The sequence below is a fragment of the Strongylocentrotus purpuratus genome, unplaced genomic scaffold (genome assembly GCF_000002235.5).
Source record: "Strongylocentrotus purpuratus isolate Spur 01 unplaced genomic scaffold, Spur_5.0 spur5_scaffold_19, whole genome shotgun sequence".
NCBI classification, from domain to species: Eukaryota; Metazoa; Echinodermata; class Echinoidea; order Camarodonta; family Strongylocentrotidae; genus Strongylocentrotus; species Strongylocentrotus purpuratus.
The window spans coordinates 9,785,318-9,808,141 of NW_022145604.1; the positions used below are offsets into that span (position 1 = coordinate 9,785,318).

General features: G+C 38.3%; 1 protein-coding gene across 11 annotated transcripts in view; it reads left to right on the plus strand.

Annotated features, from left to right (window-relative positions):
• Positions 1 to 22,824, plus strand: part of LOC586576 (RNA-binding motif, single-stranded-interacting protein 3) — a 61,033-nt gene that overhangs the window by 22,327 nt on the left and 15,882 nt on the right. For 9 of the 11 annotated variants that reach the window (XM_011680256.2, XM_030990264.1, XM_030990269.1 and 6 more), the window contains exons 3-5: positions 7,803 to 7,861; positions 13,004 to 13,095; positions 21,148 to 21,317. In XM_011680256.2, coding sequence (XP_011678558.1) covers positions 7,803 to 7,861; positions 13,004 to 13,095; positions 21,148 to 21,317 — 321 coding nt within the window. The remainder of the gene's footprint in view (positions 1 to 7,802; positions 7,862 to 13,003; positions 13,096 to 21,147; positions 21,318 to 22,824) is intronic. The other 2 variants (XM_030990262.1, XM_030990265.1) reach the window with 2 other exon arrangements.

Genomic DNA, 22,824 nt, shown 5'->3' on the forward strand with positions numbered 1-22,824 from the left:
GTGATCACAATGTGAACCCCGTTCTACTTCTACTTATATGGGAGGTGAAATGGTATTTAAAGTCCTGTGGTCAATTTCATGGCCCAAGTACAAATATTTAATTGTCGGTTGCCGCAAACAGATGTAAAGGGTGAACCCTTACTCTATATATATATTCGAGAGGTTAGTTTGGCATCCAGGCTTAGGGTTTTATTAGCCTGTGCTCTGAATTGTACTGATTAGATTTATTATATGCCAATACAAACTTACTAACCTCATGTGCATATCTTGCTCAGTAGTAGTAGTAGTAGTATTAGAAGTAGCAGTTGCAGCAGAAGCAGCAGCAGCAGCAGACCCCAATTAAAGTCCAGATTCCCCCCAAAATTTTGAGGTTTTTCTATAGGGCACATGCTTATATACAGACTCTAAATAGTTTGATCCTATTCCTGACCCTTACAAAAAGTTAGCGTGCAGCCCTGGTTTAGGGTTAGGGTTAGGGTTGAATAGTGTTAGAGTTTGCTCCGAGGGTCACTTGAGGTTAGGAATTTGGTAGGCGTAGAAAATGTAGCAATCATTGCAGTAGCTTGTGTAGTACAGTACAACCATTTTAGTCTCTACAGTACGGCTACATGATGATGATGGTACGAAGATATAAACTTCTGTGACCTGACCTCAAACAAATAAGAATTAAGGGGGGGGAGGAAATGAAATTATATTTACTGCTAAGGACTTTGCTTTATGATATTTGCGCTGTCAACACTTGTTGAGTAAAGACCAATGACCGCAGATTTCAGGGTGTACAGAAGATTTCAAGTCAAAGTTGTAGTTGTAGGAATGGCTCAAAGAATTTTGATAACTGCGGTATACCTGGATGCCACCCAAGTTTATTTCATAGCCCCGGCAATGGATCAGCTGACTCGCAGTAAACATTGCAAAATTTGACAAACGAAAGAAAGAAATAGAGACGATGTACTTGAACAAAATTTAGGCCTACATGGCTTTTTAAACCATGTAGATCTATGTGGTAGAGCTTTATGCTCATAAAGTATGCTCATAAAAAGAATGACAGTCTAAAAAATCATATACTGAAGAAGAAAATAAACAATATTCACTTGTGGGAAATTGTATTACCCTCATTTTCATTTATTCATGATATTTCAGAATTGTTTAAATATTATTTTCTATGAATTCAAGTACATCTCAGTATCCATTCACACATTGTCTAATTATGATGCAATTTATGTTTTTGTTACGACAAGACCCAAATATTAGAACGGATTTTGCCTTTTGTACCATTCAGAAGGCTCTTTCACATTTTCTTCACTTTTAAATTTGCTTTTAATATATTTCATTGTTACATAGTGAGTGTGGACAGACCTTGTTGGAGTGGCAAAGGTGAAAGCTCAATTCAGTTTAGAATAGTTGAGATCCATTTATTTCATATTAAATGAAATAGTATGATGATTTATGCATCTGAGTGCACCTCTCTCAAATTTTCCCTCATATTTTTATCTTTCTCTGATTTTTTTATGATGCAAACAATACAGATCATAATCTATGCATGTGGTGGAATCTAGTATTACACGGTCGTAAAGCTTGGACAAGTTCACACTATGAGCCTGCAAACTTAATATAAAAACTATAAGCCATGGGTGGGTGGGGGGGGGGGCGGGGGCTTGCAGATGCAACGAAATATGTTTTCTTGCCTTGTAGTTTAACTTTAAAACCTTGAATACTCATTGTTTGGATTCTGTGTGAACCTTTGTGATTGTTTAGTGGGGCGTAGTTTGAATGTTTGTAATGGTCCTATGTGAACATGGTATCGAGAAGTTGAAAACTTTCAGGGCTGCCATCATTTTCCAAAACCCTCATGATATCATCTGAAAGCTAGAAGGACATTAAATCCTATCCTTTTCAACAGAGTTTGCGCCCTTTTGGCTCTCAGCGGATAGTATATGGACTAATAAAGCACAAGCTTTTAAAGTAATTCAGTTTGACAGGTAGTTTTAATGAGCTGAGACTTCAATTACATGAAGCCTATATTTTGGGATTAATTTCAAGCTATTTATATCTCGTGTTAAGCCTTGATGAATATTTGGATAGACGTAATAAATTGCTTTCCTAAATCATGATATTTCAGCTATATTTTTGGTATAATTTTGTTTAATGACATTGTTCTTTTAACATATGTATCCTGTTTCGAAGTCCAAAAGAAGCATTTTGATAAAAAGTGGATTTTCAAAAAATAATACTAAAACCAGAATTGTGTGATATTTCTCTGAAAATTAACTTATAAGTAAAGATTTTCCTGCACAATGTTCTGTGTGATTAGTGTGAACAATTCTACTTCTGCGTTGTTTGTAGGCCTATTCTTTCATCGAATATTTCATTTTGCATTCCCACCCAAAACCTGTCCTTTGCATCTATACAAGCCTATCTTTCCATTTCTGATGCATACCACATTCTCATTTCTGTATTTATAGTAATCATTGTTGTCTGTATTTTCAGCAACATTTCGGCAGACCCTCGATATCGATCTTGCTTCATCAAAAGTCTGAGAAAAAGACATCAATTCGTCATTGTTCACCTTTTTCAATTAAATTAATAATTACAAGAGTATTTTCTTTCCAATGTCATCTTTTATCCCCTCGAAATCGCTTTTGATTGAATACATCATAACGGACTTCACAAGCACGTTCACTTGTTGAGCTGCGCATCAATTACCCCGCTGACAGCATAAGCCCATCCCATACCGAATACCTGAATTTACGATGGAAAATAAATTACGAAATTGATACTGCCGTTTTGATCGGTCAAATTTGGAAAATAATCCATCAGTACTCGACTTCACTTACAAGAAGAATAGAAAGATTTTTCGGAGGATGGAAAGATAAAATAGCATTCCACGGATGAAATTTATTACCAGGGTTAACCGTGAACGGTTATCTTCCCTTTTTATCATTCAAAAGGGCTCCCTCTAACTTTCTATTAATAGCGTCCAACACAGATATTTCATGATGATGTGATAACCAATGTATAAATATAGCCATTGTTTGCTGTCGTTTCACGTCTAATTGGTTTGTTTCCCTTCATTGTAAATTGATCTTCTGGATAGATTGGATTCTGTTTTTATGTATTTGCCATTTTCTTTTTCCATTTGAAGCATTAATTCATCCGTTAGATGACACCATTAAAGGGTAGAGTGGTAATTGGGGGAGTGAATGATGTTTATTTAGTGATATTGATGTTTTTTATTTCCAGTTTTAAGGTATAATCATGATATGTGTGGGAGAAGGCAGCTCGTTGAGATGAGATAAGTTAGTGCGGAGTCCTCCGGTAAATTTTAATTTCAAGGTGTTTTTTTCTTCATCTTCAGTAAAATGTCTTTGAAAAGTGGTTTTCAATGTATAAATGCATAATCTTTCCTCTGAAAATGAAGCCTTGCATCTGGAAAGCACTTCTATCCTAACCAAAAGCATTAGATGTAGATTGTGGATGGCATCCCCAAATTGACCACACTACTCTACCAGTCATGCACATCTCTCTCTCCTTTTCCACACTAGTTGACCACTGCTTCCTATATCAAACCACAAATGAGAAATGATACCAGTCTTCTTTCACATCACATCACTCCAAGCCTCTCCCTCCAAATTTTTTCACCAGCACGTCTCTCGTTTCACATCAAATCAGCGCATCATCAATCATTCCGCGAAATTTTCCTTGCCGAAAAAATGAGGAGAAAGGGAGAAAATAAAGCGCAAGACGGGAGAAAGATGTGGTTTCTGACCTTCGTGAATCAAATTAAACCTAATGCCAGGCGACCTTTGCTCTCCTGTTAGATTCTCATTACCCAAAATGCCATTTAAAGTAGAATCGGAAATTTGATACATGGCGAAGAAGATGAGTAGGGAATTTGCTTTATATTCCATCCCTGGCCGAGAAAAAGCAGGGAGCAGGGAATTAGTCGTTGTTTTTTGTAAGTGCATCCGTAAACCAGAAGCTCCCAGAAGCAGACATGATCGAAGTTTCGGTTTTGGTAGAATGTCAAATGTATGAAATCATTCGTTCACAGCCAAATGGACGCTGACTATACTATGTGCATATCAGTCAATGCCTTTCTGGCTTCCTGAAACATGTATAATGTTCAAATCTTGCAAAATCATAAAGTGTTAAAATTATGCTCTTTCATGGTTAAAAGAAGTAGGTCTGTCTGTCGCGGTTGAGGGGGGGGGGTTCATGAATGTCTAACGTTCTGTGGGAGACTTACTTTCTGAGTGGATCTCGTTGGTGATCAGGTTTCTCAGTTTGCCACGTTTTCCTTTATTCCTTAGCTTAAAAGTAGATGGACCTACTTCTTCTTTTGCTGGTTTTTGAGAGAGGATTGTCTTCTAAGTGAGCATTGATATATGAGTGGAAGTGGAATAATGGTCACATCCAATTTCAAAATGGTAATGTGAGCTCAAGATATTTTTTTTAAAACTCAGTTGTTGGTTTGTATCAGTGAAAAATACATTGGCCTACTTGAACAGAGTTATTCACTGGGAAACTCAAAAGGGAATCTGGACAAATAAGGGGAAAAAATTCTTATATAAAATAAAACGGTAAGATATATACAATCACTGTGATAAAAACTCACTTTTTTAATTGAAAATTGAAGAAAAAGTATTCTCTGGCTCAAATGGTACTGCATTCTGTTCCCAACCTGATAGATCATCCCTTCCTTTATGGGTTTCAATTCCCTTGATAAATCATCTCTATCTTGACATCAAAGAGGACACTTGTTCTATTCCCCTCAAAGCTATAAGGAAAACATGTGTACAGTCTAGTATACCTTCCAAGATTAGCTTCCATAATAATAAAATAAACCTTTGAAAGCTTCAGGATCCCCCATTTTGGTCTACCCAAGACCCTCGTGTTTTCATAACCCCAAGACCTGGTTTAACCGATACCCAGAATGCATCAGCTGATGACACCATGAAGGGCTAGCCAGAAAACAGCTTGTGTCTCAAATCACAGTCTCATATTTTTGAGGAAAATCTACTCCAATATTTGAGAATGTCCCCTCCTCCCTCCCCCTATATTTGTTTGGGTTAAACTTTAGAAGTATATTGTCAGAGGTATTTTTGCCATGCATGGAACTATGCCTATGGTAGCTTATCCCAGTCTTGAAATACATATCTCAACATAAAACATAAAAGGCAATCATTTCCATTTATGAAATAATTTCCTAGATTGTGGGATATACTCCTTTATTTGATACAGGAGTAATAATAATAATGGGTTCTTGTATAGCGCTCATGTCAGTCAGATTTGACCCTCCTGGCGCTCCCGATCATTACCCTGGCTTTAGCATGGCTGCCATAATACGGCGCTCTAGCATTTCAAGGAATAAATTCCTATCAGGTATCCCACAATGTATAATGAAATTCACATTAGCATTCATTGAGAAAATGGGCTGAATTACTAATCTGCCTCTTGATAACCAGTACCTCAATTTTAAAAAAATGGAACACATTAATATTTCAGCTTGATCTCAGAAGGAGGGCCCTTGCAGACTGCTTGAAGCCCTGAAGAATATTACAAAGTAAAAAGCATGGACTAACAGACGACTGAGAGACAGTATCGCTGCACAGATGATTTTGAGATTAGTGGAAGAATTTTCTGGATGGATTTATGAGGACTTTTGTTTCTGGATCATGGAAATAGAACGCTGTTCTGGGTAGAGGGTGCCCCCTTGTATTTAGCAAAGCCCTCTTCCCATCTGTTCAAGATTTTGTGTGGTCTGCGATTTTTATACCCTGGATATATGAAAGTACAAAGTAATGACCAATTTGTTTGTTTGAAAACTCCCATATCTCCCAGCTCTCTCTCCCTCTCTCCCTCTCCCTCTTTCCCCTTCTCCCCCTCTCTCCCTGTTTCAATATACTTTACCTTCTCCTCTCCTTCTTTATGTTCTTTCTTTTTCATTCCACCCCTTTCTCTCTCTCTCTCTCTCTCTCTCTCTCTCTCTCCCCCTCTTACTTTCACCTTTTCTCTGTCATTTTGCCTTCTCTTTCCTCACTCCATCTCTCTCTTCCCATCTCTCTGTCTCTCATGCCCTCCTTCTTAGATTTGTCTAATCTCTATACCTCTCTTCCTGTACCGTCACACTCATCCTCGTATCATTTTTGACACTTTTCCTCATCATCTATGAGCAGTAGATATATTAATAATCATCCGTGTGGTCACAAGTGGTCAAGCCGGAGATATCTCCAGAAAAACAGAAAATAAAATTCATCTCCCTCTGGTGTTGTTGGCATGCCATGCATTTGGCGTCTCTCAAGGACTTCTTCAGAAGTAGTGGCACTATGGTCCTCCAGAAATTATGCGGGAGAGACAAGAAGAGTGGTAGATTAAACTTCAATATGCATCTTAACGCAAAACTAAAGACACGACACAGATCGAGAAATGACGCGACGGGGCAATATTGATAGGATAGTACATCGGCGGTGAATTTTTTTTTTGAATCATGGAAATTGGAAAACGGGAGGGAAAAAAAGAGAAAAAGCTGGTTAAAGTTGGTCAACAGGAAGTAATGACTGCGGCTTCGGAGGTGCCAAGTGCGGTGGTGCGTGATGGGATACTTGGCTTTTCAATTGCGACAAATTCATCTCGTCTGAGTGATATCTAGTCTTCAGGGAGGGGGGCGCTAGCTGTGGTCGATGGCCAAGAGGGAGGGAAACCGATAGATGGATTTGCTCCCTCCCCTCTCTTTTCGGGTGAAGTCCAAGCTTCTTCAAGCCACAGCCTAATTAACCTGCTGAATTCTGAATTGTTTAATTCCCATAGGCTTAATACAGGAGCCAACAGGATCCAGGAGTCAATAGATTAATAAACTCATTGCATTGTTACATGACACAAGCTCCTGTGACATACAATATCTCCACTGTTGGTTGCCCTACACTAGCCCAAATCATTTGCTTCAACCCTGGAACAAACACTAAACCTAAACCTCAACATAAATTATAATCCCAGATGCCTTGCCATCCTAACCATTACCCTATGAAAATAAAACTGGAACAATCATCACAAGTGCTTATATTTGACCACCCATTTCCTATGAGAAATGCCTGTACTAGTATGCTTATGAAGTTATGAGACAGAGACAATACAGTAGTAACAAGGATTAGGCCTCAATCCTGGAGATGAAAATGGTTAGAGTTCTGTTCACCCTCCTAAATCATCAATTTACTTAATTTTTGCGTTTAATTTGCTGTTCGTCATCCCAAAACACGCCATCCCAGTCATATTTCATTTAGTTTCACTGATTCGATTGACTAGCATAGCAGACAGCCTTATCCCTCACCATATGAAATTGAATCAAATTGTCAGCATAACTTTGCCTGGCAGGAGTTGATAGATGTTAGTTTAATCTTATTAGCCCAAAATTTAGTGACTATAAATGAATTTGTGTTGTGTAACATCCAAGGGGAAACCCCCCCCCCCCTGTAGATTATATAATCCATCTGTTAATTCAGTTAAAGAATTCCTTGAGAAATATGTACTTGACTTTTGTTATTAAAGGAATAAAATGTGTCATTTTCTTCCTTCATCAATCATTTTGTTTAATATGATACTCTTTGCATGAGAAATATTGTTGTTTATCGTGATAAAGGGACATTTTGATAAGATAGTCCAAGTAAGCGGATTATCAGTTGTAATCAAAATGTCAACATTTCTATCAAATTTCTCTGAAATGAAGTAACAAAGTTATTTTTTTTAAATATAATTACGATGTATTTTTTTCTTTCTTTTCTTTTCTTTTCTTTCTCTTTTCTCTACAGATATGGAAACATTGTATCCACTAAGGCAATACTTGATAAGGAAACAAAGCAATGTAAAGGTAAGTCATCGGTTGCTATGACAACCAAAGGGGATTTTTATCCCATCTTCTGTTTTTCTCTTGATTGCCAGCTTTATCCCTTTTGCCTTTCCCATATGTATGTGGATTATATTGGCAATAATTATAGCTGTGTGTTTTCATACTGTATTGCCTTGATGTTCAGTCTTTCACCACTTTCATCTTCTCAATGCTTTAATTTCCTCCATTTTGCCACTTTCATCTTTGCCTGAGGCTTGCCTGGTATGACACCATCCACCAGTGTGCCATTCAAGAGACAATTGACTTTACAATAGGAGAGTTTTGATCGAGTAGGCTCTATTCATTTTGCCCATGTTTTTCTCTTTTTAGTAGTTACAGTAGGTAGTATGAAAAAGTTGAATAATCAGTGAATACCGGTAAGGATTGATTAAAGATGTTTTGGGATATGTTATAATTCCACAAATAAAAAGTAGTTGGACATCTAATGAATTTCAGTTCTACTTCTTGGAATTTATCATTTCAATGATATGAAATTTTTTCAAATGGCATCCTCCTTTATGACCAAGAATTCCAACGTAAGGCCTTTAACTATTGCATGAATGGTATATGTGCAATTTGAAATGATTTCTTTTCATACATTTCAAGTTTTGTTGTCCCCCTACTTACCATCAAATCTGAATATTTGGGGTAGCCAGCCCTTAAGGGTTCCGTTGGGTCTGATTGAGACAGCAGAAAGGAAAAATTTACACTGTCAAGCTTTAAAGAGAAGGTTGAGTTCTGGTAAAGTTTTTAAAATATTTTGTGAGCTCTGTTAATCTGTTTCTCATACTTTGTATGTCAGTTTGGAAGAACATCATAGCAGAAAGGTATCCTATAAAGGGATTGCTCTTAAAAATGCTGCATTGTTTGAAATATGACAAGAAATAGCTGAAAAATGTGGACTGATCATATCACGTTTGTGTGTAGTCCCATTCACTCATTTCTGTGACTGTGTGTCCTGCATTTGGTTGTCAATGAGGTTGAGTCAATCATTATCTTATCATTTTGATGTTTCCAAAATTGGTACATTTATACCAATTCTCATTGGCCTATACTACGAAATTAACCTTTCAGAACTGTTTCCGGACAAATTCCTTCCCATTGCAATGGCATGACCAATAGTCTACTCTATCTTTAACAAATCCATGGGGTACGATTTAGACTGAAGCAAGGAAGATTTTGCCATTGACCTTTAAGATGACACTTGTAAATCACCAAGCTGTTTCTATTGATGGGGAAGATGGTGGAATTTTGACTGCCAATTATGAACAAGATATCCAGATGTTGGAGGGTATCCTTATAGTTTTGATTAAAGGGAATGATCAGCTACATTATTATTGTGGTTGTGTAATATGACAGTCAAAGATTTAAGTTTGTTTTGATTCTGAGTTTGTTAGAAGAAATGAATATTCCTCAAGCCATATTTGCAACCTGCTTGGCAAATATAGATTCTTAAATATTTAGTGATTTTACCTTCACTCAGAATTACAAATATTGTCATATTTCAATCATTTGGACCAAGAGTTGATTAAATCCTGACTTGATTTGGGTAGTATCACAACTTCTGTGTTAAAGTGTTATCCAAGCTCACAAGACATTATTCTCGTTATCAAAATGTAAAATATTCGATCTAACTTGTTTTTAATGTAATTTTACAGTTATTAGTAGTAAAATGTATTCTATTCCAGATAATGCAACTATATTAATACAGATCTCATATTAATATCTCAAAAAAACAAGGTGGCAGGTGGTTTACATGTAGTTCCACAAAAATGATGGAAACTCTCAAACTGCTCCAATTATTTTGAGACCGATATTTCAGGAATAATGATCCTATTATAATCAATGTAAAGTCTGAAACATTCCCCTTTTCAGAGAATTGTAGACAGGCATGCCTCTCAAAAGAAATACCATCATGACAGTATGTTTATGACATGGGATAGGGTTGACCTGCAGAAGGTCACATCTCAAGGGGTCAAGGGTTTTGAGGACGTTGACACTGCCAATGGTAAAAAGCCGTTAGATCACTTGCAAGTTTACGGATCCGCCTGGATCTGCCTGTCCCTGCCCTTCGTAGCTGGTTGGATCATTTTCCTGAAAATTGCCTCCAAAAAGCTAGCACCCTGTTTACAAGAAATTGAATTGTTAGTTTTAAATTGGATGAAAATTGGGAGCTGCAGAAGGGAAATTGATGTATCCCAGTCCCACCCCATTATGGTATTTGTTGTGCGGCTCTGGGGAACATAAAACCAAATAGTAATTCAATATGGTTAACTGAAATTGAATTTCCTTCCGTGTTCCGAGAATAAAAAACGAAAATGGAAAAACCTGCGTAAACTATCTTAACAATTTTGTTCAATATTTGATGTGATGAACGGTTGCCAGGGTGACTCATTTCTTCTTCCAGTGGTGTCTATATGATACCACACTCGATCATTATTCGTCCTCTATCAGTCTGTCTGTATGTCTGTCTCTGTTTCTCTCTCCACACCCCCTCCCTCTCTCTCTCTCTCTCTCTCTCTCCTCTCTTCTCTCTCTCTCTCTCTCTCTTCTCTCTGTCTCTCTTCTCTCTGTCTCTCTTCTCTCTGTCTCTCTCTCTCTCTACCTCTCTCTCTCTCTTCCTCCCTCTCTCTCTCTCTCTCTCTCCTCCCTCTCTCTCTCTCTCTCTACCTCTCTACCTCTACCTCTACCTCTACCTCTACCTCTTCCCCTCCCTGTCTCTTCTACATTAACATCACCCTCTTTTCCTTCTGTTTCTTTTTCATTCATTCTCCTTGTTTCTCACGTTCTCTCCTTCCAAACACTCATTCTATCCAAGTTGCACTTCTTCCTCTATTAGCCAAGAGACATTCTTAAGAGTACTTCTTCACACTTTCTTCTCCCATTATACCTTCCCCCTCTCCAAGAATAACCCCAATCATGTGATCGACAAACATCCTGAAAAAAAGTTTATGAGAACTATAATGAGGAACATTAACAGCTCAAACAAGCTGTTTTTATGAGTCCCTCTTTCTCAAATTTATTTCCAATTCTTAATGATACAAAGCAAAATGTAGCCAGCCTAAAAGAACATGATATTAAGTATAATCATGGGTGTATTAAGAAGAAAGTGCAGAGCAATAATAAAGTGGATGGAGGGAGCAGAGCGTCTTCATTTAGTTAATGGTGCGATACTGATAGATTCGACAGACTTGCGACGGAAGCGTAGAAGAAGAAGAAGACACTCATGAGGAGATGCCATGACATTTGCGAGAAAGAGCTTTCATTTTTTTTTCATCCACCGAATGTGAGACATTTAATGGAAGAGTGTGCTCCTAATCATGATACCTTTAAATTGATGTGAGTGGAAAGAAAGAGACAGAGAGAGAGAGAGAGGAAGGAGAGAGAGAGAGAGAGAGAGAGGGAGGGAGACAGACACACAGACAGACAGACAGTCAGACACACAGACACACAGACAGACAGAAGACAGAGAGGGGAGGGGGAGGCAGGAGAGAGAGAGGGTTTATATGGGGAAGATCTAGGTGTGAGATGAAAGACTATTTAAAGGCGAAATGCAATCTTCTGTTGAGAAACAAATGCATAAATAAATCCAATCATGCTGATTTTTCTCCACAAGAATGCTAAACATTAAACAAAAAATTGTATTAAAATATATATAAAAGTTATATTTCATAGCTTCAGCTATATATGGTGCTACATCATAGCTGCATACTTGGGGTTTTTATTGCATCTTTAAGTTTCATTTAACATTTTTAAAGACCTCACTGCAAGTTGAAACTTTGTGTTTCCATTAAATACTTTGAGTATACCACAAACCTTTCCGTCTCCAGCCTTCGGTTGCTCTAAAAAAGCAAGAAAAAATGCAAATTTGGATAAATCACCATGGACTATATTTTAGTGTAAAATGCTGCATTGCCCCCTGTGCCCTTCCTTCCTTTCATCATCTTATCATTTATAAATTAATTAGACGCTTTCATCTGAGAAGCGAACGACCTTTTTTCCAACACTTCTTCCGCCCGAGAATTCTCTATTATTAATCTCCTCATTACCCTACCTATGTGGCAACATCCAGAGCTGTGAAAATGTTCTCTTTTTTTTTCTCTCTCTGTATTCTCATCCGATGAGAGTCTGAAACCTGAAAGGTGTTAATTGCATGTTTAAATGTAGGACTTAACACCACTCTGGTTCTCATTGAGTTTGCCCCACATGGAAACTCATTTTCGGAAGATTAAATTTTGAATGAATGTTGCGGGTCGCTGGTGTCGTATTATGTGCAAAGGTGTGACGCTTGATGTACAATGCCCTTTAGGGATCATTGATTGTTACAACAATCTTGTATAAGAATCGTCAAATAATGTTTTGCCCTGCATGCTGTGATCCAAAGCCGATGTTAGACACGGATGAAGGCGAGACAATTTTTTTTGTCCTGTTTTTTCTTTTGTTTCCCAAACCCTCGTTCACAAACACACATACTTGAGCTAACTTCTCTCCATTTTATGCCAACATTTTATGCGCCTTTGACCAATACCTTCCCTTGAGATTTGTAAATAAAGCATGAGCTATTGAAAGGGTGAAGAAATGTGCCTATATATATTCTGTTGAGAACTGCAAAGATTTTTTTTTCTCGGGTAAAACTTTATAATCTATTTATTATTTCTATTTATTGTGTATCTTTGATTGTTGATAAGGGATGTTGAATTCCATCATGACCCTAGTCCATGCCCTAAACAAGTACCCATTGATAATCATTTTAATATTTCAATGTACATTTGTATATTTTTATATGTTTGTTTACATGTACATGTAGCGCTTAATTCTATTGAATGAGATTTGAATTTGGTATATCCTGTATTTTCAATCTATGACTGTATACAATCAAACATGTCTTTAGTGACCACTCAAGGAAAACAAACTCTTTGTAGACAGGTTCCTTTAGTGCATGTTTCAATGAGAAACCTTTTCAAGGGAAACAAAAAATGTGGTCTTTGTAGACCGGTGGTTACTAAAGCAGGTTTGACTTGCAACCAGAGTTATCTCACTTTCAAATGTATAAATACAAGAAGATCCCATGAACTTGTAACTTTTGTAACTTTTTTAAAATCTCCATCATCTCTCTCTATCCAGGTTATGGCTTCGTTGACTTTGATAACGCCCTCTCAGCCCAGAAAGCAACCAAGGACTTACAAGAAAAGAACATCCTGGCACAAATGGCAAAGGTAAGTTTATAACAATCATAGAACCGTGCCCCCCCCCCCCAAAAAAAAGGAAGAAGAAGAAATAAAGAATATAAAGAGAAAAATAGATGAGCCCCCTGTAGACGAAGAAGAATGAATTCTTTGAAAGAAACCACTGTGCCACTGCATGCATTCATCCTCTCCTTTCACTATGGTCTAGGGATTTTCAATCTTTCATCATTATGAGATCAAATACATGCCCTCATAATTGAAATCAGTACCAAAATTACATTTATGTTAGTTTTATTGCAGAAATTAGTTATTTTTGTCAGATTTACGCGATAAGAAAATAATGTTGTAATTTAAGGGATTGGTAATCAATTTTGAAAACATCAAATTGCAACTTAGCCTTCTATTCTTTTCTTGTATTCTTCCTGTTTAACTTAAAGACATACCCATTACCCATATATACTGCTTTAGAGGAGTTGCAGCTCCCTAACCAAGCCAAAGATTTGCATCTTGTACATACCGGTACTTGTATATTCGGTCATAGTTGCGATGTTGATACAAAGTGGGAAAACCATGCAGTCAGACTTCCAACCTTACAGACATATTTCAGTGCAGCAGTAGAAGTTTCTTGTTCAGCGCGGTATCAATTCCTATCAAAATATTGTTTACGCTAGCTGGCAGGTATTTTTGCAGGCCCTTGTTCCAATTCCAGTCTCCCTTTTTCGCGACAAGCAGGACAAAAAGTTAGAGAGTGAGAAGTACTTTCAACCGCTCAGACTTTGTAATAGTTCCATTTACTGACCACTGCCGCTATTTCCCATAGAGAAGAAAAGCCATAGGGTATCCTATGTATATTCAACTTAATGCACAGGGTGAAAGTTCAACAGGATTTACACTATTTAATCCTCTTTTGTTTAAAAGAGTTTTAGTTACTGGATATTGTTGGTCGCAAAGTTTGCTGGAACTTCTTATCCAGATCATCATGTAGATCGTTGCTTCATCGAGTCAACAGATTTTATGATTTGGGGGCATTTGATTTGTTCAATGTGAACTTTTTTTATTGCACAAGAACATACCGGGGATGCCTTATACATTATAGATTGTAGGTTTATATGTTGAATACTGATGAGGTGTAAGGTACTATCAAGATGTACTTAGCTCTGACACAAAATCAATTGGAAATGCTATTTGCATCAAAATTGAAGAGAAAATGTACAGAAAGTGAAGGATCTTTCCCTCTTTCCCATAAAAATTGTTAGATTGTGACTTCGGTACCTTTTATGTTTTTGCTACATGCACATAGAAGTGGAGAAAAATATAACATCTCATTCAACACACTGTTAAAGAGAAGGTTCATTGATTTAAAAAACTAACTTTAATGTCATCATTGCAAAGGTGACACTTTGATTGGCCAAGGTTATCAAAAGCCAGTGCTTGGAAACATTCGAAGTAATGATTATTAACAATTACAAAATGCTTAGATACAGCCCCGACATAGCACCTGAAAAGCTCCCCGGTCGCTGCTGAGATATGACGTCACATGTTGAACATGATGTGCACAAGCAGACGATGCCCCATGACATCTCACACAATTTCAGTGCCTGTTTTGTTATCTTTTCTTCAGTTATTTCTCTTACTTCAATACCTTCAGGCAAAATGTTTAATCTATTGCCTCACTCTTAACCCCGTGCATGGTATTATTTTGATGAAAAAATGCAAGGATTAAAAAAAAGGAATCCGTCGCTTGTAAACAAAATAAGACGCCATTGTATTTTCAGCTGCATAGACCGCGGCAGGTTCGGCGTTTCAAGAGGGAACAATAATGACGTCCAGCTATCATTCCGGAGGTTTTTTAATTTGAAAGTGTGGTTTCTTTGATCGTTCATTAACCCATATCCTGTGTATTTACAAACAAAAGAATTAAGTTATCAGAATGGGGGTCATATCCCTTTTTGAATGGTGTAAAATTCCATCACATTTATATACACTAAACTCATTATAATTTGAGAAATATAAGCATTGCAATTATGTTCATTCTTTATGGGATGTCGTCTGCTTGGGCAGGGTTGGTTCATATTGTGACGGCATGAAAACTTTTTTTTTTTCCGGCGAATCTCTCGCATATCCCAGATGCTATGGAGGTTGTTTTATTTGTATTTTTATAAACCACCCGATATGTAGTTGACCTAAAACTTGCATAATAGTCATCTAATAGCTTACCAGTTTCTAGTAATACTCTATATGCCGTATTTCTGATTTTCTATGAACCCGCACTTTAATCATCGTTAATCATCTCGTACAAGTCGACCAAAACTTTGAAAGTTCAAAGAGCACATTTGAGTCACTTGTCTCATCCTGGTGTCACTCATTCGTAATTTTAAGTATTTTCATATATTTTCAAGTTTCATGTCTTGGTGGAACTGTCATGTTACATTTATCTGGTCCTCTCCATATATGTGAGGTATCACTGAAATCTGATACCCCTACAGAGCATGGAGTGATCTAGTCCAGAATCTGGCCGATTTAATTTTGATCTCCACCACACCAACGCAATGCGACCTCCCCCTCCTTACTTGCTGCCAGCCGAAGATGGCGTGATCCTTAAATTAGGACGCCCGGCGAAAGCTGTGCCATAGGGCTGGTGAGCGTATGAGTTTGTTGATAAAGCCATCTTCGGTGGTTTGAATCAATTGTAGGAAATATAGAAAACCGGTCAGATTCTGGACTAGGAGTGATCTGAAATCCTCTCTTACATTATGAATTAACACCCTTCTGGCTCCAAACAGATATCTTCTATGAGAAGAATTGAACGGGGTAAGTTTCTTACTGGTAATAATAGGGGCATCTTCAGCAATATGAACGAAAGTTTTCTGTCTGAGGATTAGATATTCTTGTGGGGAAAAATACAGTAGGTAGTAATGATTAATCTGTTAATGTGCTTAAGATGTCTCATTGTTAACATTGGAGCAAGAATAAGTCATGGATAATTTAATGAGGAATAAAATAGTTTTGTAAAGGAAGTAATGATCATTCAATTTAGATGCTTCGGAAATGCAGAAGTCAGTTTTGTTCGATACTTGCAACTGGTTGTTATTTAGGGTATCGACTGGGAGGATAGAGCAAGTCATGCGTATTAATACTGGTCAACATAAGCTGCCATGTATAGCATGTGCATTGACAGGGAAGGATTCTATCCAATTATGTTCTTATTAAAGGGTTTGTTCATCAGGGTGGTTCATCAGGATTAGGTTTGGTGGGCAGGTTTCATTTGTTGCTTTGTTAATTATGAAGGTAATTCTCATGGAAGGTCTGTGGCCTATGGAGACAATTTCTTTTATTGGCTTCCAGTCTCTGTCTCTTTTCTGTCTGTCTCTTTTCTGTCTGTCTCTCTCTATCTCTCTCTGTCTCTCTCTGTCTCTCTCTGTCTCTCTCTGTCTCACTCTCCTCTGTCTGTCTCTGTTTTTTTCAATTACTCACGCTCTGTCTCTCTCTGTCTCACTCTCCTCTGTCTGTCTCTGTTTTTTTTCAATTGCTCACGCTCTCTCTCTCTCTCTGTCTCACTCTCCTCTGTCTGTCTCTGTCTCTCTTCCTCTCTCTCTTTCTCTCTCTCTCTCTCTCTCTCTCTCTCTCTTCCTATCACTTCTGCTGTCTGTTTCTCTATCTTTCACTTTCACTACCTTTTATATCTCTTTTATTCAGTCTGCTTCTCTGCCCCTCTTCCTCAGACTTTCTGTCTGTCTCGCTTTCTTGCTCTGCCCCCCCTCTCTCTCTCTCTCTCTCTCTCTCTCTCTCTCTCTTCTCTCTCTCTCTCTCTCTCTCTCTCTCTCTCTCTCTCTCTCTTTCTCTCTCTTTCTGTATCCATCTGTCTGTCTACCCCCCCCCCCATATCTCCCTCTTTACATCGTACAATTTTGTTTTCCTTCTTGTTTCACCTTTTGACGTTTCGATCATCCGGCGAGACTGTCAAACACATTCACTGCTTTCTGGACACACATTTCTATCTATCTCTGTGCTTTCAACATGTGAAGCTCCAAACTTGTAGCCCCATGACTCACCAAAGGAGTTATTGCAGATCGAGCCATCTCAAAACAAACTCAACACAACTGGCGAACACCTGTCGGACAATTCTTTTTGAAAATTATCAAAAGATGAGATTCTTCTGCCAGTATCTCCCCATGGATAAAAACGATCCCTGCTGGGCACCTAAGCATTGCTGGTCTTACAAAGACCCTCAAAGACAACCTGGCCTGCCCACCCGCTGGAAGCGGCACAGAAGATGCCTCGGGGTTGCCATGGTTACGCACGTAACAGAAAACTTCCTGCTTGGAAAGGAAGTGCGGCTCTCCACCAGGGGTCGCTGACTCAAAACTATTTGATTATCGTGAAATTCTTCCTCCTGGTATTGATTTCCTTCCCCTTTTATTTTGTGATGCGCTAAGAAAGATCTGTTCATTTTGGTCTTCTTTATGTCATCTGTTTGTTTAACGATACTCCAAAGTTGCCTCCGTCATCAGATCGGTGTTCCGGGATGGAAGTGGGTCGTTCACCTTCCTGTATCATCTGGAGAATACCCACCTGAGCAGGCACTTGTTGATATGGGCTGTACCTTTGTGATAGATTAATAGATTGAAATGGATAGTTTAGGTCAAATCAATAAGTCTATTGTCAAGTGATTCAGTATCACTCGATATTGGCCTAAATTGAAGCAATCACTCAAAACATATTTTGGTTTTCATGTTAGGGCTCCCATGTCGATATACTGCATTCAAAATATGAACTTCAAATATTACTTTTTAAAAAGATATAATGCGCAGAAGAAGTCTACTCGCAAGTTGTTGTTACTTCATTTAGATTTTTTCTTCAATTTAGACCAAAAACTTGCAACACACATGAGAACTATTTGAAGCTGATACTCTGATATTATAGTAGGCATATACTGGCATGGAACCCAAAACATTTGCTGTTGAATTGGACACCTTTAAATATAAAATCATAATTTCAGTTACCAGTAATCCCTTTAACTCTCAGGCTCCCATTGATCTCCTACCCTGTGTTTCTCTTATTCTCTCACCTTTGAACCCGAAGGGGGTATAAAGTGAGCCTGTCTTTCTCCAAGACGGGGCTGTCTTCACCGTAAATTAGCTCCGAGACCCCCAAGGCTCGGCACCAGGGGGGTTGTTGTCTTATCCAAACTTGGTAATTGAAGTTATTTTAAGCTTCATGTTCAATTGTAATTCCAGAATTCAATTGCTGCAAGGGTTGGTTGGTTGGTTGGAAAGAGAGAGAGAGAGAGAGGGAGAAAGGAGGATGATGATCAAGACTGCAGATGGTCTGAAAGATGCTTACTTTCATATAAAAATTAGGGAAACCCCTTCTTGCTCAAGATCAATCTTGTCTTGAATATTTTATTCATTGTAATGACAATTCATTGCAGTAACACTAACATTTTGTCGTAGGGAGACAGGATATTAGTCTCCTTAACCAGTCACTTTACCGCTCTCCGTGGAGCAGATACAAGTCAAGCCAATACACACACATCAACAAAAATCTATGAAATATAATTTTCGCCATTCATAAATATCTATATGGATTGGGCAATACACGTCTTACATTTTGAAAATTGAAATAAAGTTTTATCTCCCTCCTAAACTTAATAGGCCACAGTTAATCACTCGAAACAACTTTTAAAGAAAAGCTCATTGTCTTGTAGGAGGCCTAAAGGGAACAAACCAATTTGAACTTGAAAGAAGACAATTGACCCCTATGCTATGAACACAGAAACTAGTTTTCTTGCTCTCTCTCTCTCTCTCTCTCTCTCTCTCTCTCTCTCTCTCTCTCTGTCAAAGCTTCCCCCCTCGTTCCCAAACTTCTGAGAGGAAAGAAACTAAAGACACAAAGTAGGTCAGAGCATGAGCCTCGTGATAGGGGATTGTTCGGCAGGCATTAGAAAGGGAGTTGATCAATGGTCGTGCCACTGGCTACCTTAGGACGAAACCGGGACTTTTGCAACTGTTTCTTCGTTTTGTTTTTCCCCTGATAGTCCGACTTCAGACCCTTTAGGTATTTAAAATAGTGTCCTCCCATCTTGGAAGTTTGGAACTTTTGCTATGTTTGTGTATTTAAATTTTTCTCTCAATTAGTCATACATAAAAAGGCTATTATGCCCCTTCTCTCTCTCTCTCTCTCTCTCTCTCTCTCTCTCTGTTTCTTATGTCATAATTTGGCAATTCTAAAGGCTAGTTTTGACCAAAACACAAGAGTCCTGTAGTTGACTTTTCCATTACGACTGTTTCTCCAGAGAATCTTCTCTAAAAAATAGTTAGGCATGTTTTTCTTCCAGTGTTTGTACTAGATTTATAACGTTAACAGTTCAACTATTTGAATGTTTTGTAGACCCAACCAAAGGTAGTCTCCCATGAATCTACAATCCAATTTCATTGCAATAATAGTTTTGGAAAGAAAGTTGTCCCAGAATCATCCCAGCTTAGATGCAGATGTCGATGAGATGTCAGTGGTAGCATTGCTGAGTGACGAGGAGAGTATAAAATAACCCTCAGGCGGGCTTGAGATCAGACTACCTTGCGCACACATTTCTCACAGCCAGTGCCAGAAGAAACAAAGTTTGTGTTTTTAATGGAATCCAGAGCGGGTCATCTTTCTTGACCGAGATAATAAAAAGAAGAAAAAAAGAAATGTGGGCTAATGGATTTAGGCCTGATAGATTGGGAGCCTGATGAGGGTGGACACTTCGTTTTGACGACAACCCGATAGAGATGTCAGAGATAAAAGATGGCCAAGTTTGTTGCAAGATACGCCTGGGTTAGATTGCACAATTTGGCATCAAATTGCAAGATGGTTTCATATTCAGAAAGCCACATTTTATCAGACTTGATCCCGTTTTGTCCACTCCTTGAAATCCAAGTTCCATTGTATACTCTGTGTTGATTGAAAATGACACCTCCTTCTCAATACTGCTTCAGTATTCATTGTAGAAGTGTAAAATGGCTATATTGGTTATGACAATACAAAGTTTGTATAAAGTTGTGGAACAAAGATTTTACACTGGTCACGAGTGGCCATAGATGGCAGTAGACCTATATATGACATGGGGTCATAATTGGTCTTTGGAAGTCTGCTGCTGTTTATGACATCTGTGACTGGTACTATTTATTGATCATAATTTTTGCTAAATTGGGTGAAATTTGGTTCTAGTTTTGCCATGTTAAATCCTCATGATAGCATACTAGGCTCTGTTGCATAAAACTTACCATTGATGGTAACTTTGCCATCAATGGTAACTACCATGGTTACAGGGCTTAAAGGTACTATGTCCCATTTGCAGGCCAAAAAAATGAAAAATTTAAATTCCAACTGCATTTGAAAGATAATACTAATTTAGAACTTCCCTGAAAAAGGTGGGGCTTGAAAATGTCTTCAAGTGGGAAAATAATGACTATTAGTTGTCAAATCGACTTTAGGGCTATAGAGCCCAAAAGTAATAGTCTTGATTTTCAGACATTTGTACCGAATGGTCATACGTTTTATGCTGCGCAAAGATTCAATCAGTTTAATCTTGGCCAAGAAGTGGGTTATTGATGTAGACAAATGCTCATGTACCCTTTACAACTCTTTTCATGTATGTTACCAAACCAAAGAAAAAAAAAAGCCAGTCAGTCACTCAATAGTGTCTGATAGTGAAGTCTAGCAAGTAAACGGGTTTCCTTGCATAATTTGAATACGAGGACACTGCTAACATTTAAATTTCACAGATAGGACATACATGACATATTCATAATTCCTGCAAAGTTCTACAGCATTTGAGGTTGGCTGCAAAAGGGACATAGTACCTTTAACAGCCAATCACAATCAAGGTTTCCATGGTAGTTACCATTGATGGCAAAGTAACTATCAATGGTAAGTTTTTACCAACGGGCCCAGATGTTCATATGTACAAAATCAACCTTTCTTGAGAAGTTCATTTTCACAATGCATGCAATAATATGACTGTTTAATAAATATTCAACATGGTTTTTATTTGTCTCTCTTTTTTAATTTTTTCCTCTCTCTTTTTCTTTCGTTCTTCTGGAGCTACAGCAACAAGAGCAGGATCCAACCAATCTGTATATATCGAATCTGCCTCACAATATCGATGAGAAAGCTTTGGAGAGTATGCTATCACCCATCGGTCATGTAATCAGTACTAGGATATTGAGGGATACCACCACGCACGACAGCCGAGGCGTAGGCTTTGCAAGGTAAGCTACCACCACGCCCTTTTAGTCCCGCCCATTTTGTCCCTTTCGTATCTATAGTCATTGCCTGTCACCCCCAGTGATCAAATTTCATTGAGGCTCATTTTGTCAAAATTATTTAAAGATATTGAGGTATACCCATTACGTATAATAGCAGGGGTGTAGACATTGCAAGGTACCCGGTAAGTTCTTTTCTTTTCCTCCTTCTCTCCTTCCTTCCTTCCTTCCTTCTCTCTTACCTTCATTTGTTGCATTCTAGATTAATGCCCCTATAAGTATGCAAGCATGCAAACAGCGGCGGTAGCGGCTGAGGCCCTAGTGCCGTTTTCTCACTGTCCCCCTAAAACCTCTTACTATCCCTACCTCCCATAATCCTTCTCTCTCTTTCTTTCTGTCCTGCTTTCATTCTCTCCATATCTCTCTGCCTTGTCGTCTCTCTATCTGAAAGAATGTATCTTTGTCTCTATGTCCCTCTCTCCCTTTTTTTCTTTATCTCTTGCTCTCAATCTTTACTCATTTTACCCCATTTTCTCTTTCTTTTAAATCCCTTTCGAAAGGTCATCTCTATTTTGAGTCTGAATTTGATGAACATGTTTTGTTAATTTTGAATTTTTCTGTAAATGCTCAGTTCAAGAAGAGCTAGAGCACAACATAAATAATCATGAGAAGGTAAAAGGAAAGTAAACGGAAAGGAAATATATTCAGCAGAGCATTTCAGCGGGCAAAAACAGTTGATTGACCAAGCAAAAAGAGTCAAGAATGTCCATGCGCATCTTAAATGCTTGATGAATTCACCCCCAGCTTCTTCTATTGGAAGCTTTCAACTGTGATCAAGTTGGGGATGACTTTGCACGCTTTAATTCGTTGCATTTATCAGACTCTGCTCCAATTGATGTGTTTGTCCTGCTTTTTATACACACCCTTGACACCCCCAGTAGTGGTGGGTCTAGAAGGGGGTTTCAAGGGCTCAAACACCCCCCCCCCCCCCCCAAAAAAAAAAAAAAAAAAAAAATTATAAATATATATATACAAATAAAATACTAATAATAATAAGCACCCCCTCAAAATCATTATGATATAGGAATTCCAGTGAAGCTCATGTAGAAAATGAATGCAGGATTCACAACCCCTCAATATCCCCCCCCCCCTCCCTCACCAGAATGATTTGACTATGGCCATATAGACCCTCACCCCTTCTCTCGTCTCCCCTCTACCCTCTCTCTCAAATGGAACAGTTTAATTTAGAAGTCATGTCATGGTATGCAGACATGCTCTGAATGACAGAAACCGAATCGCGACAAGCTCTTGCCTTGGGTTACCAGAGACTTACAATATCGATGGGAGAAGATACCCACAGAAGAAAAAAGTGGAGAAATGGCTGGGCTGAGGACCTTAGGGATGGGGAGAGGGGGAGGAGAGGGAGAGAGAAAGGAGGGGAGGAAGAGAGAGTTAGGGTAAGAGAGAGGGGGCTGACAGATAAACACAGACCAACAGATAGAGGGAGAAAGAC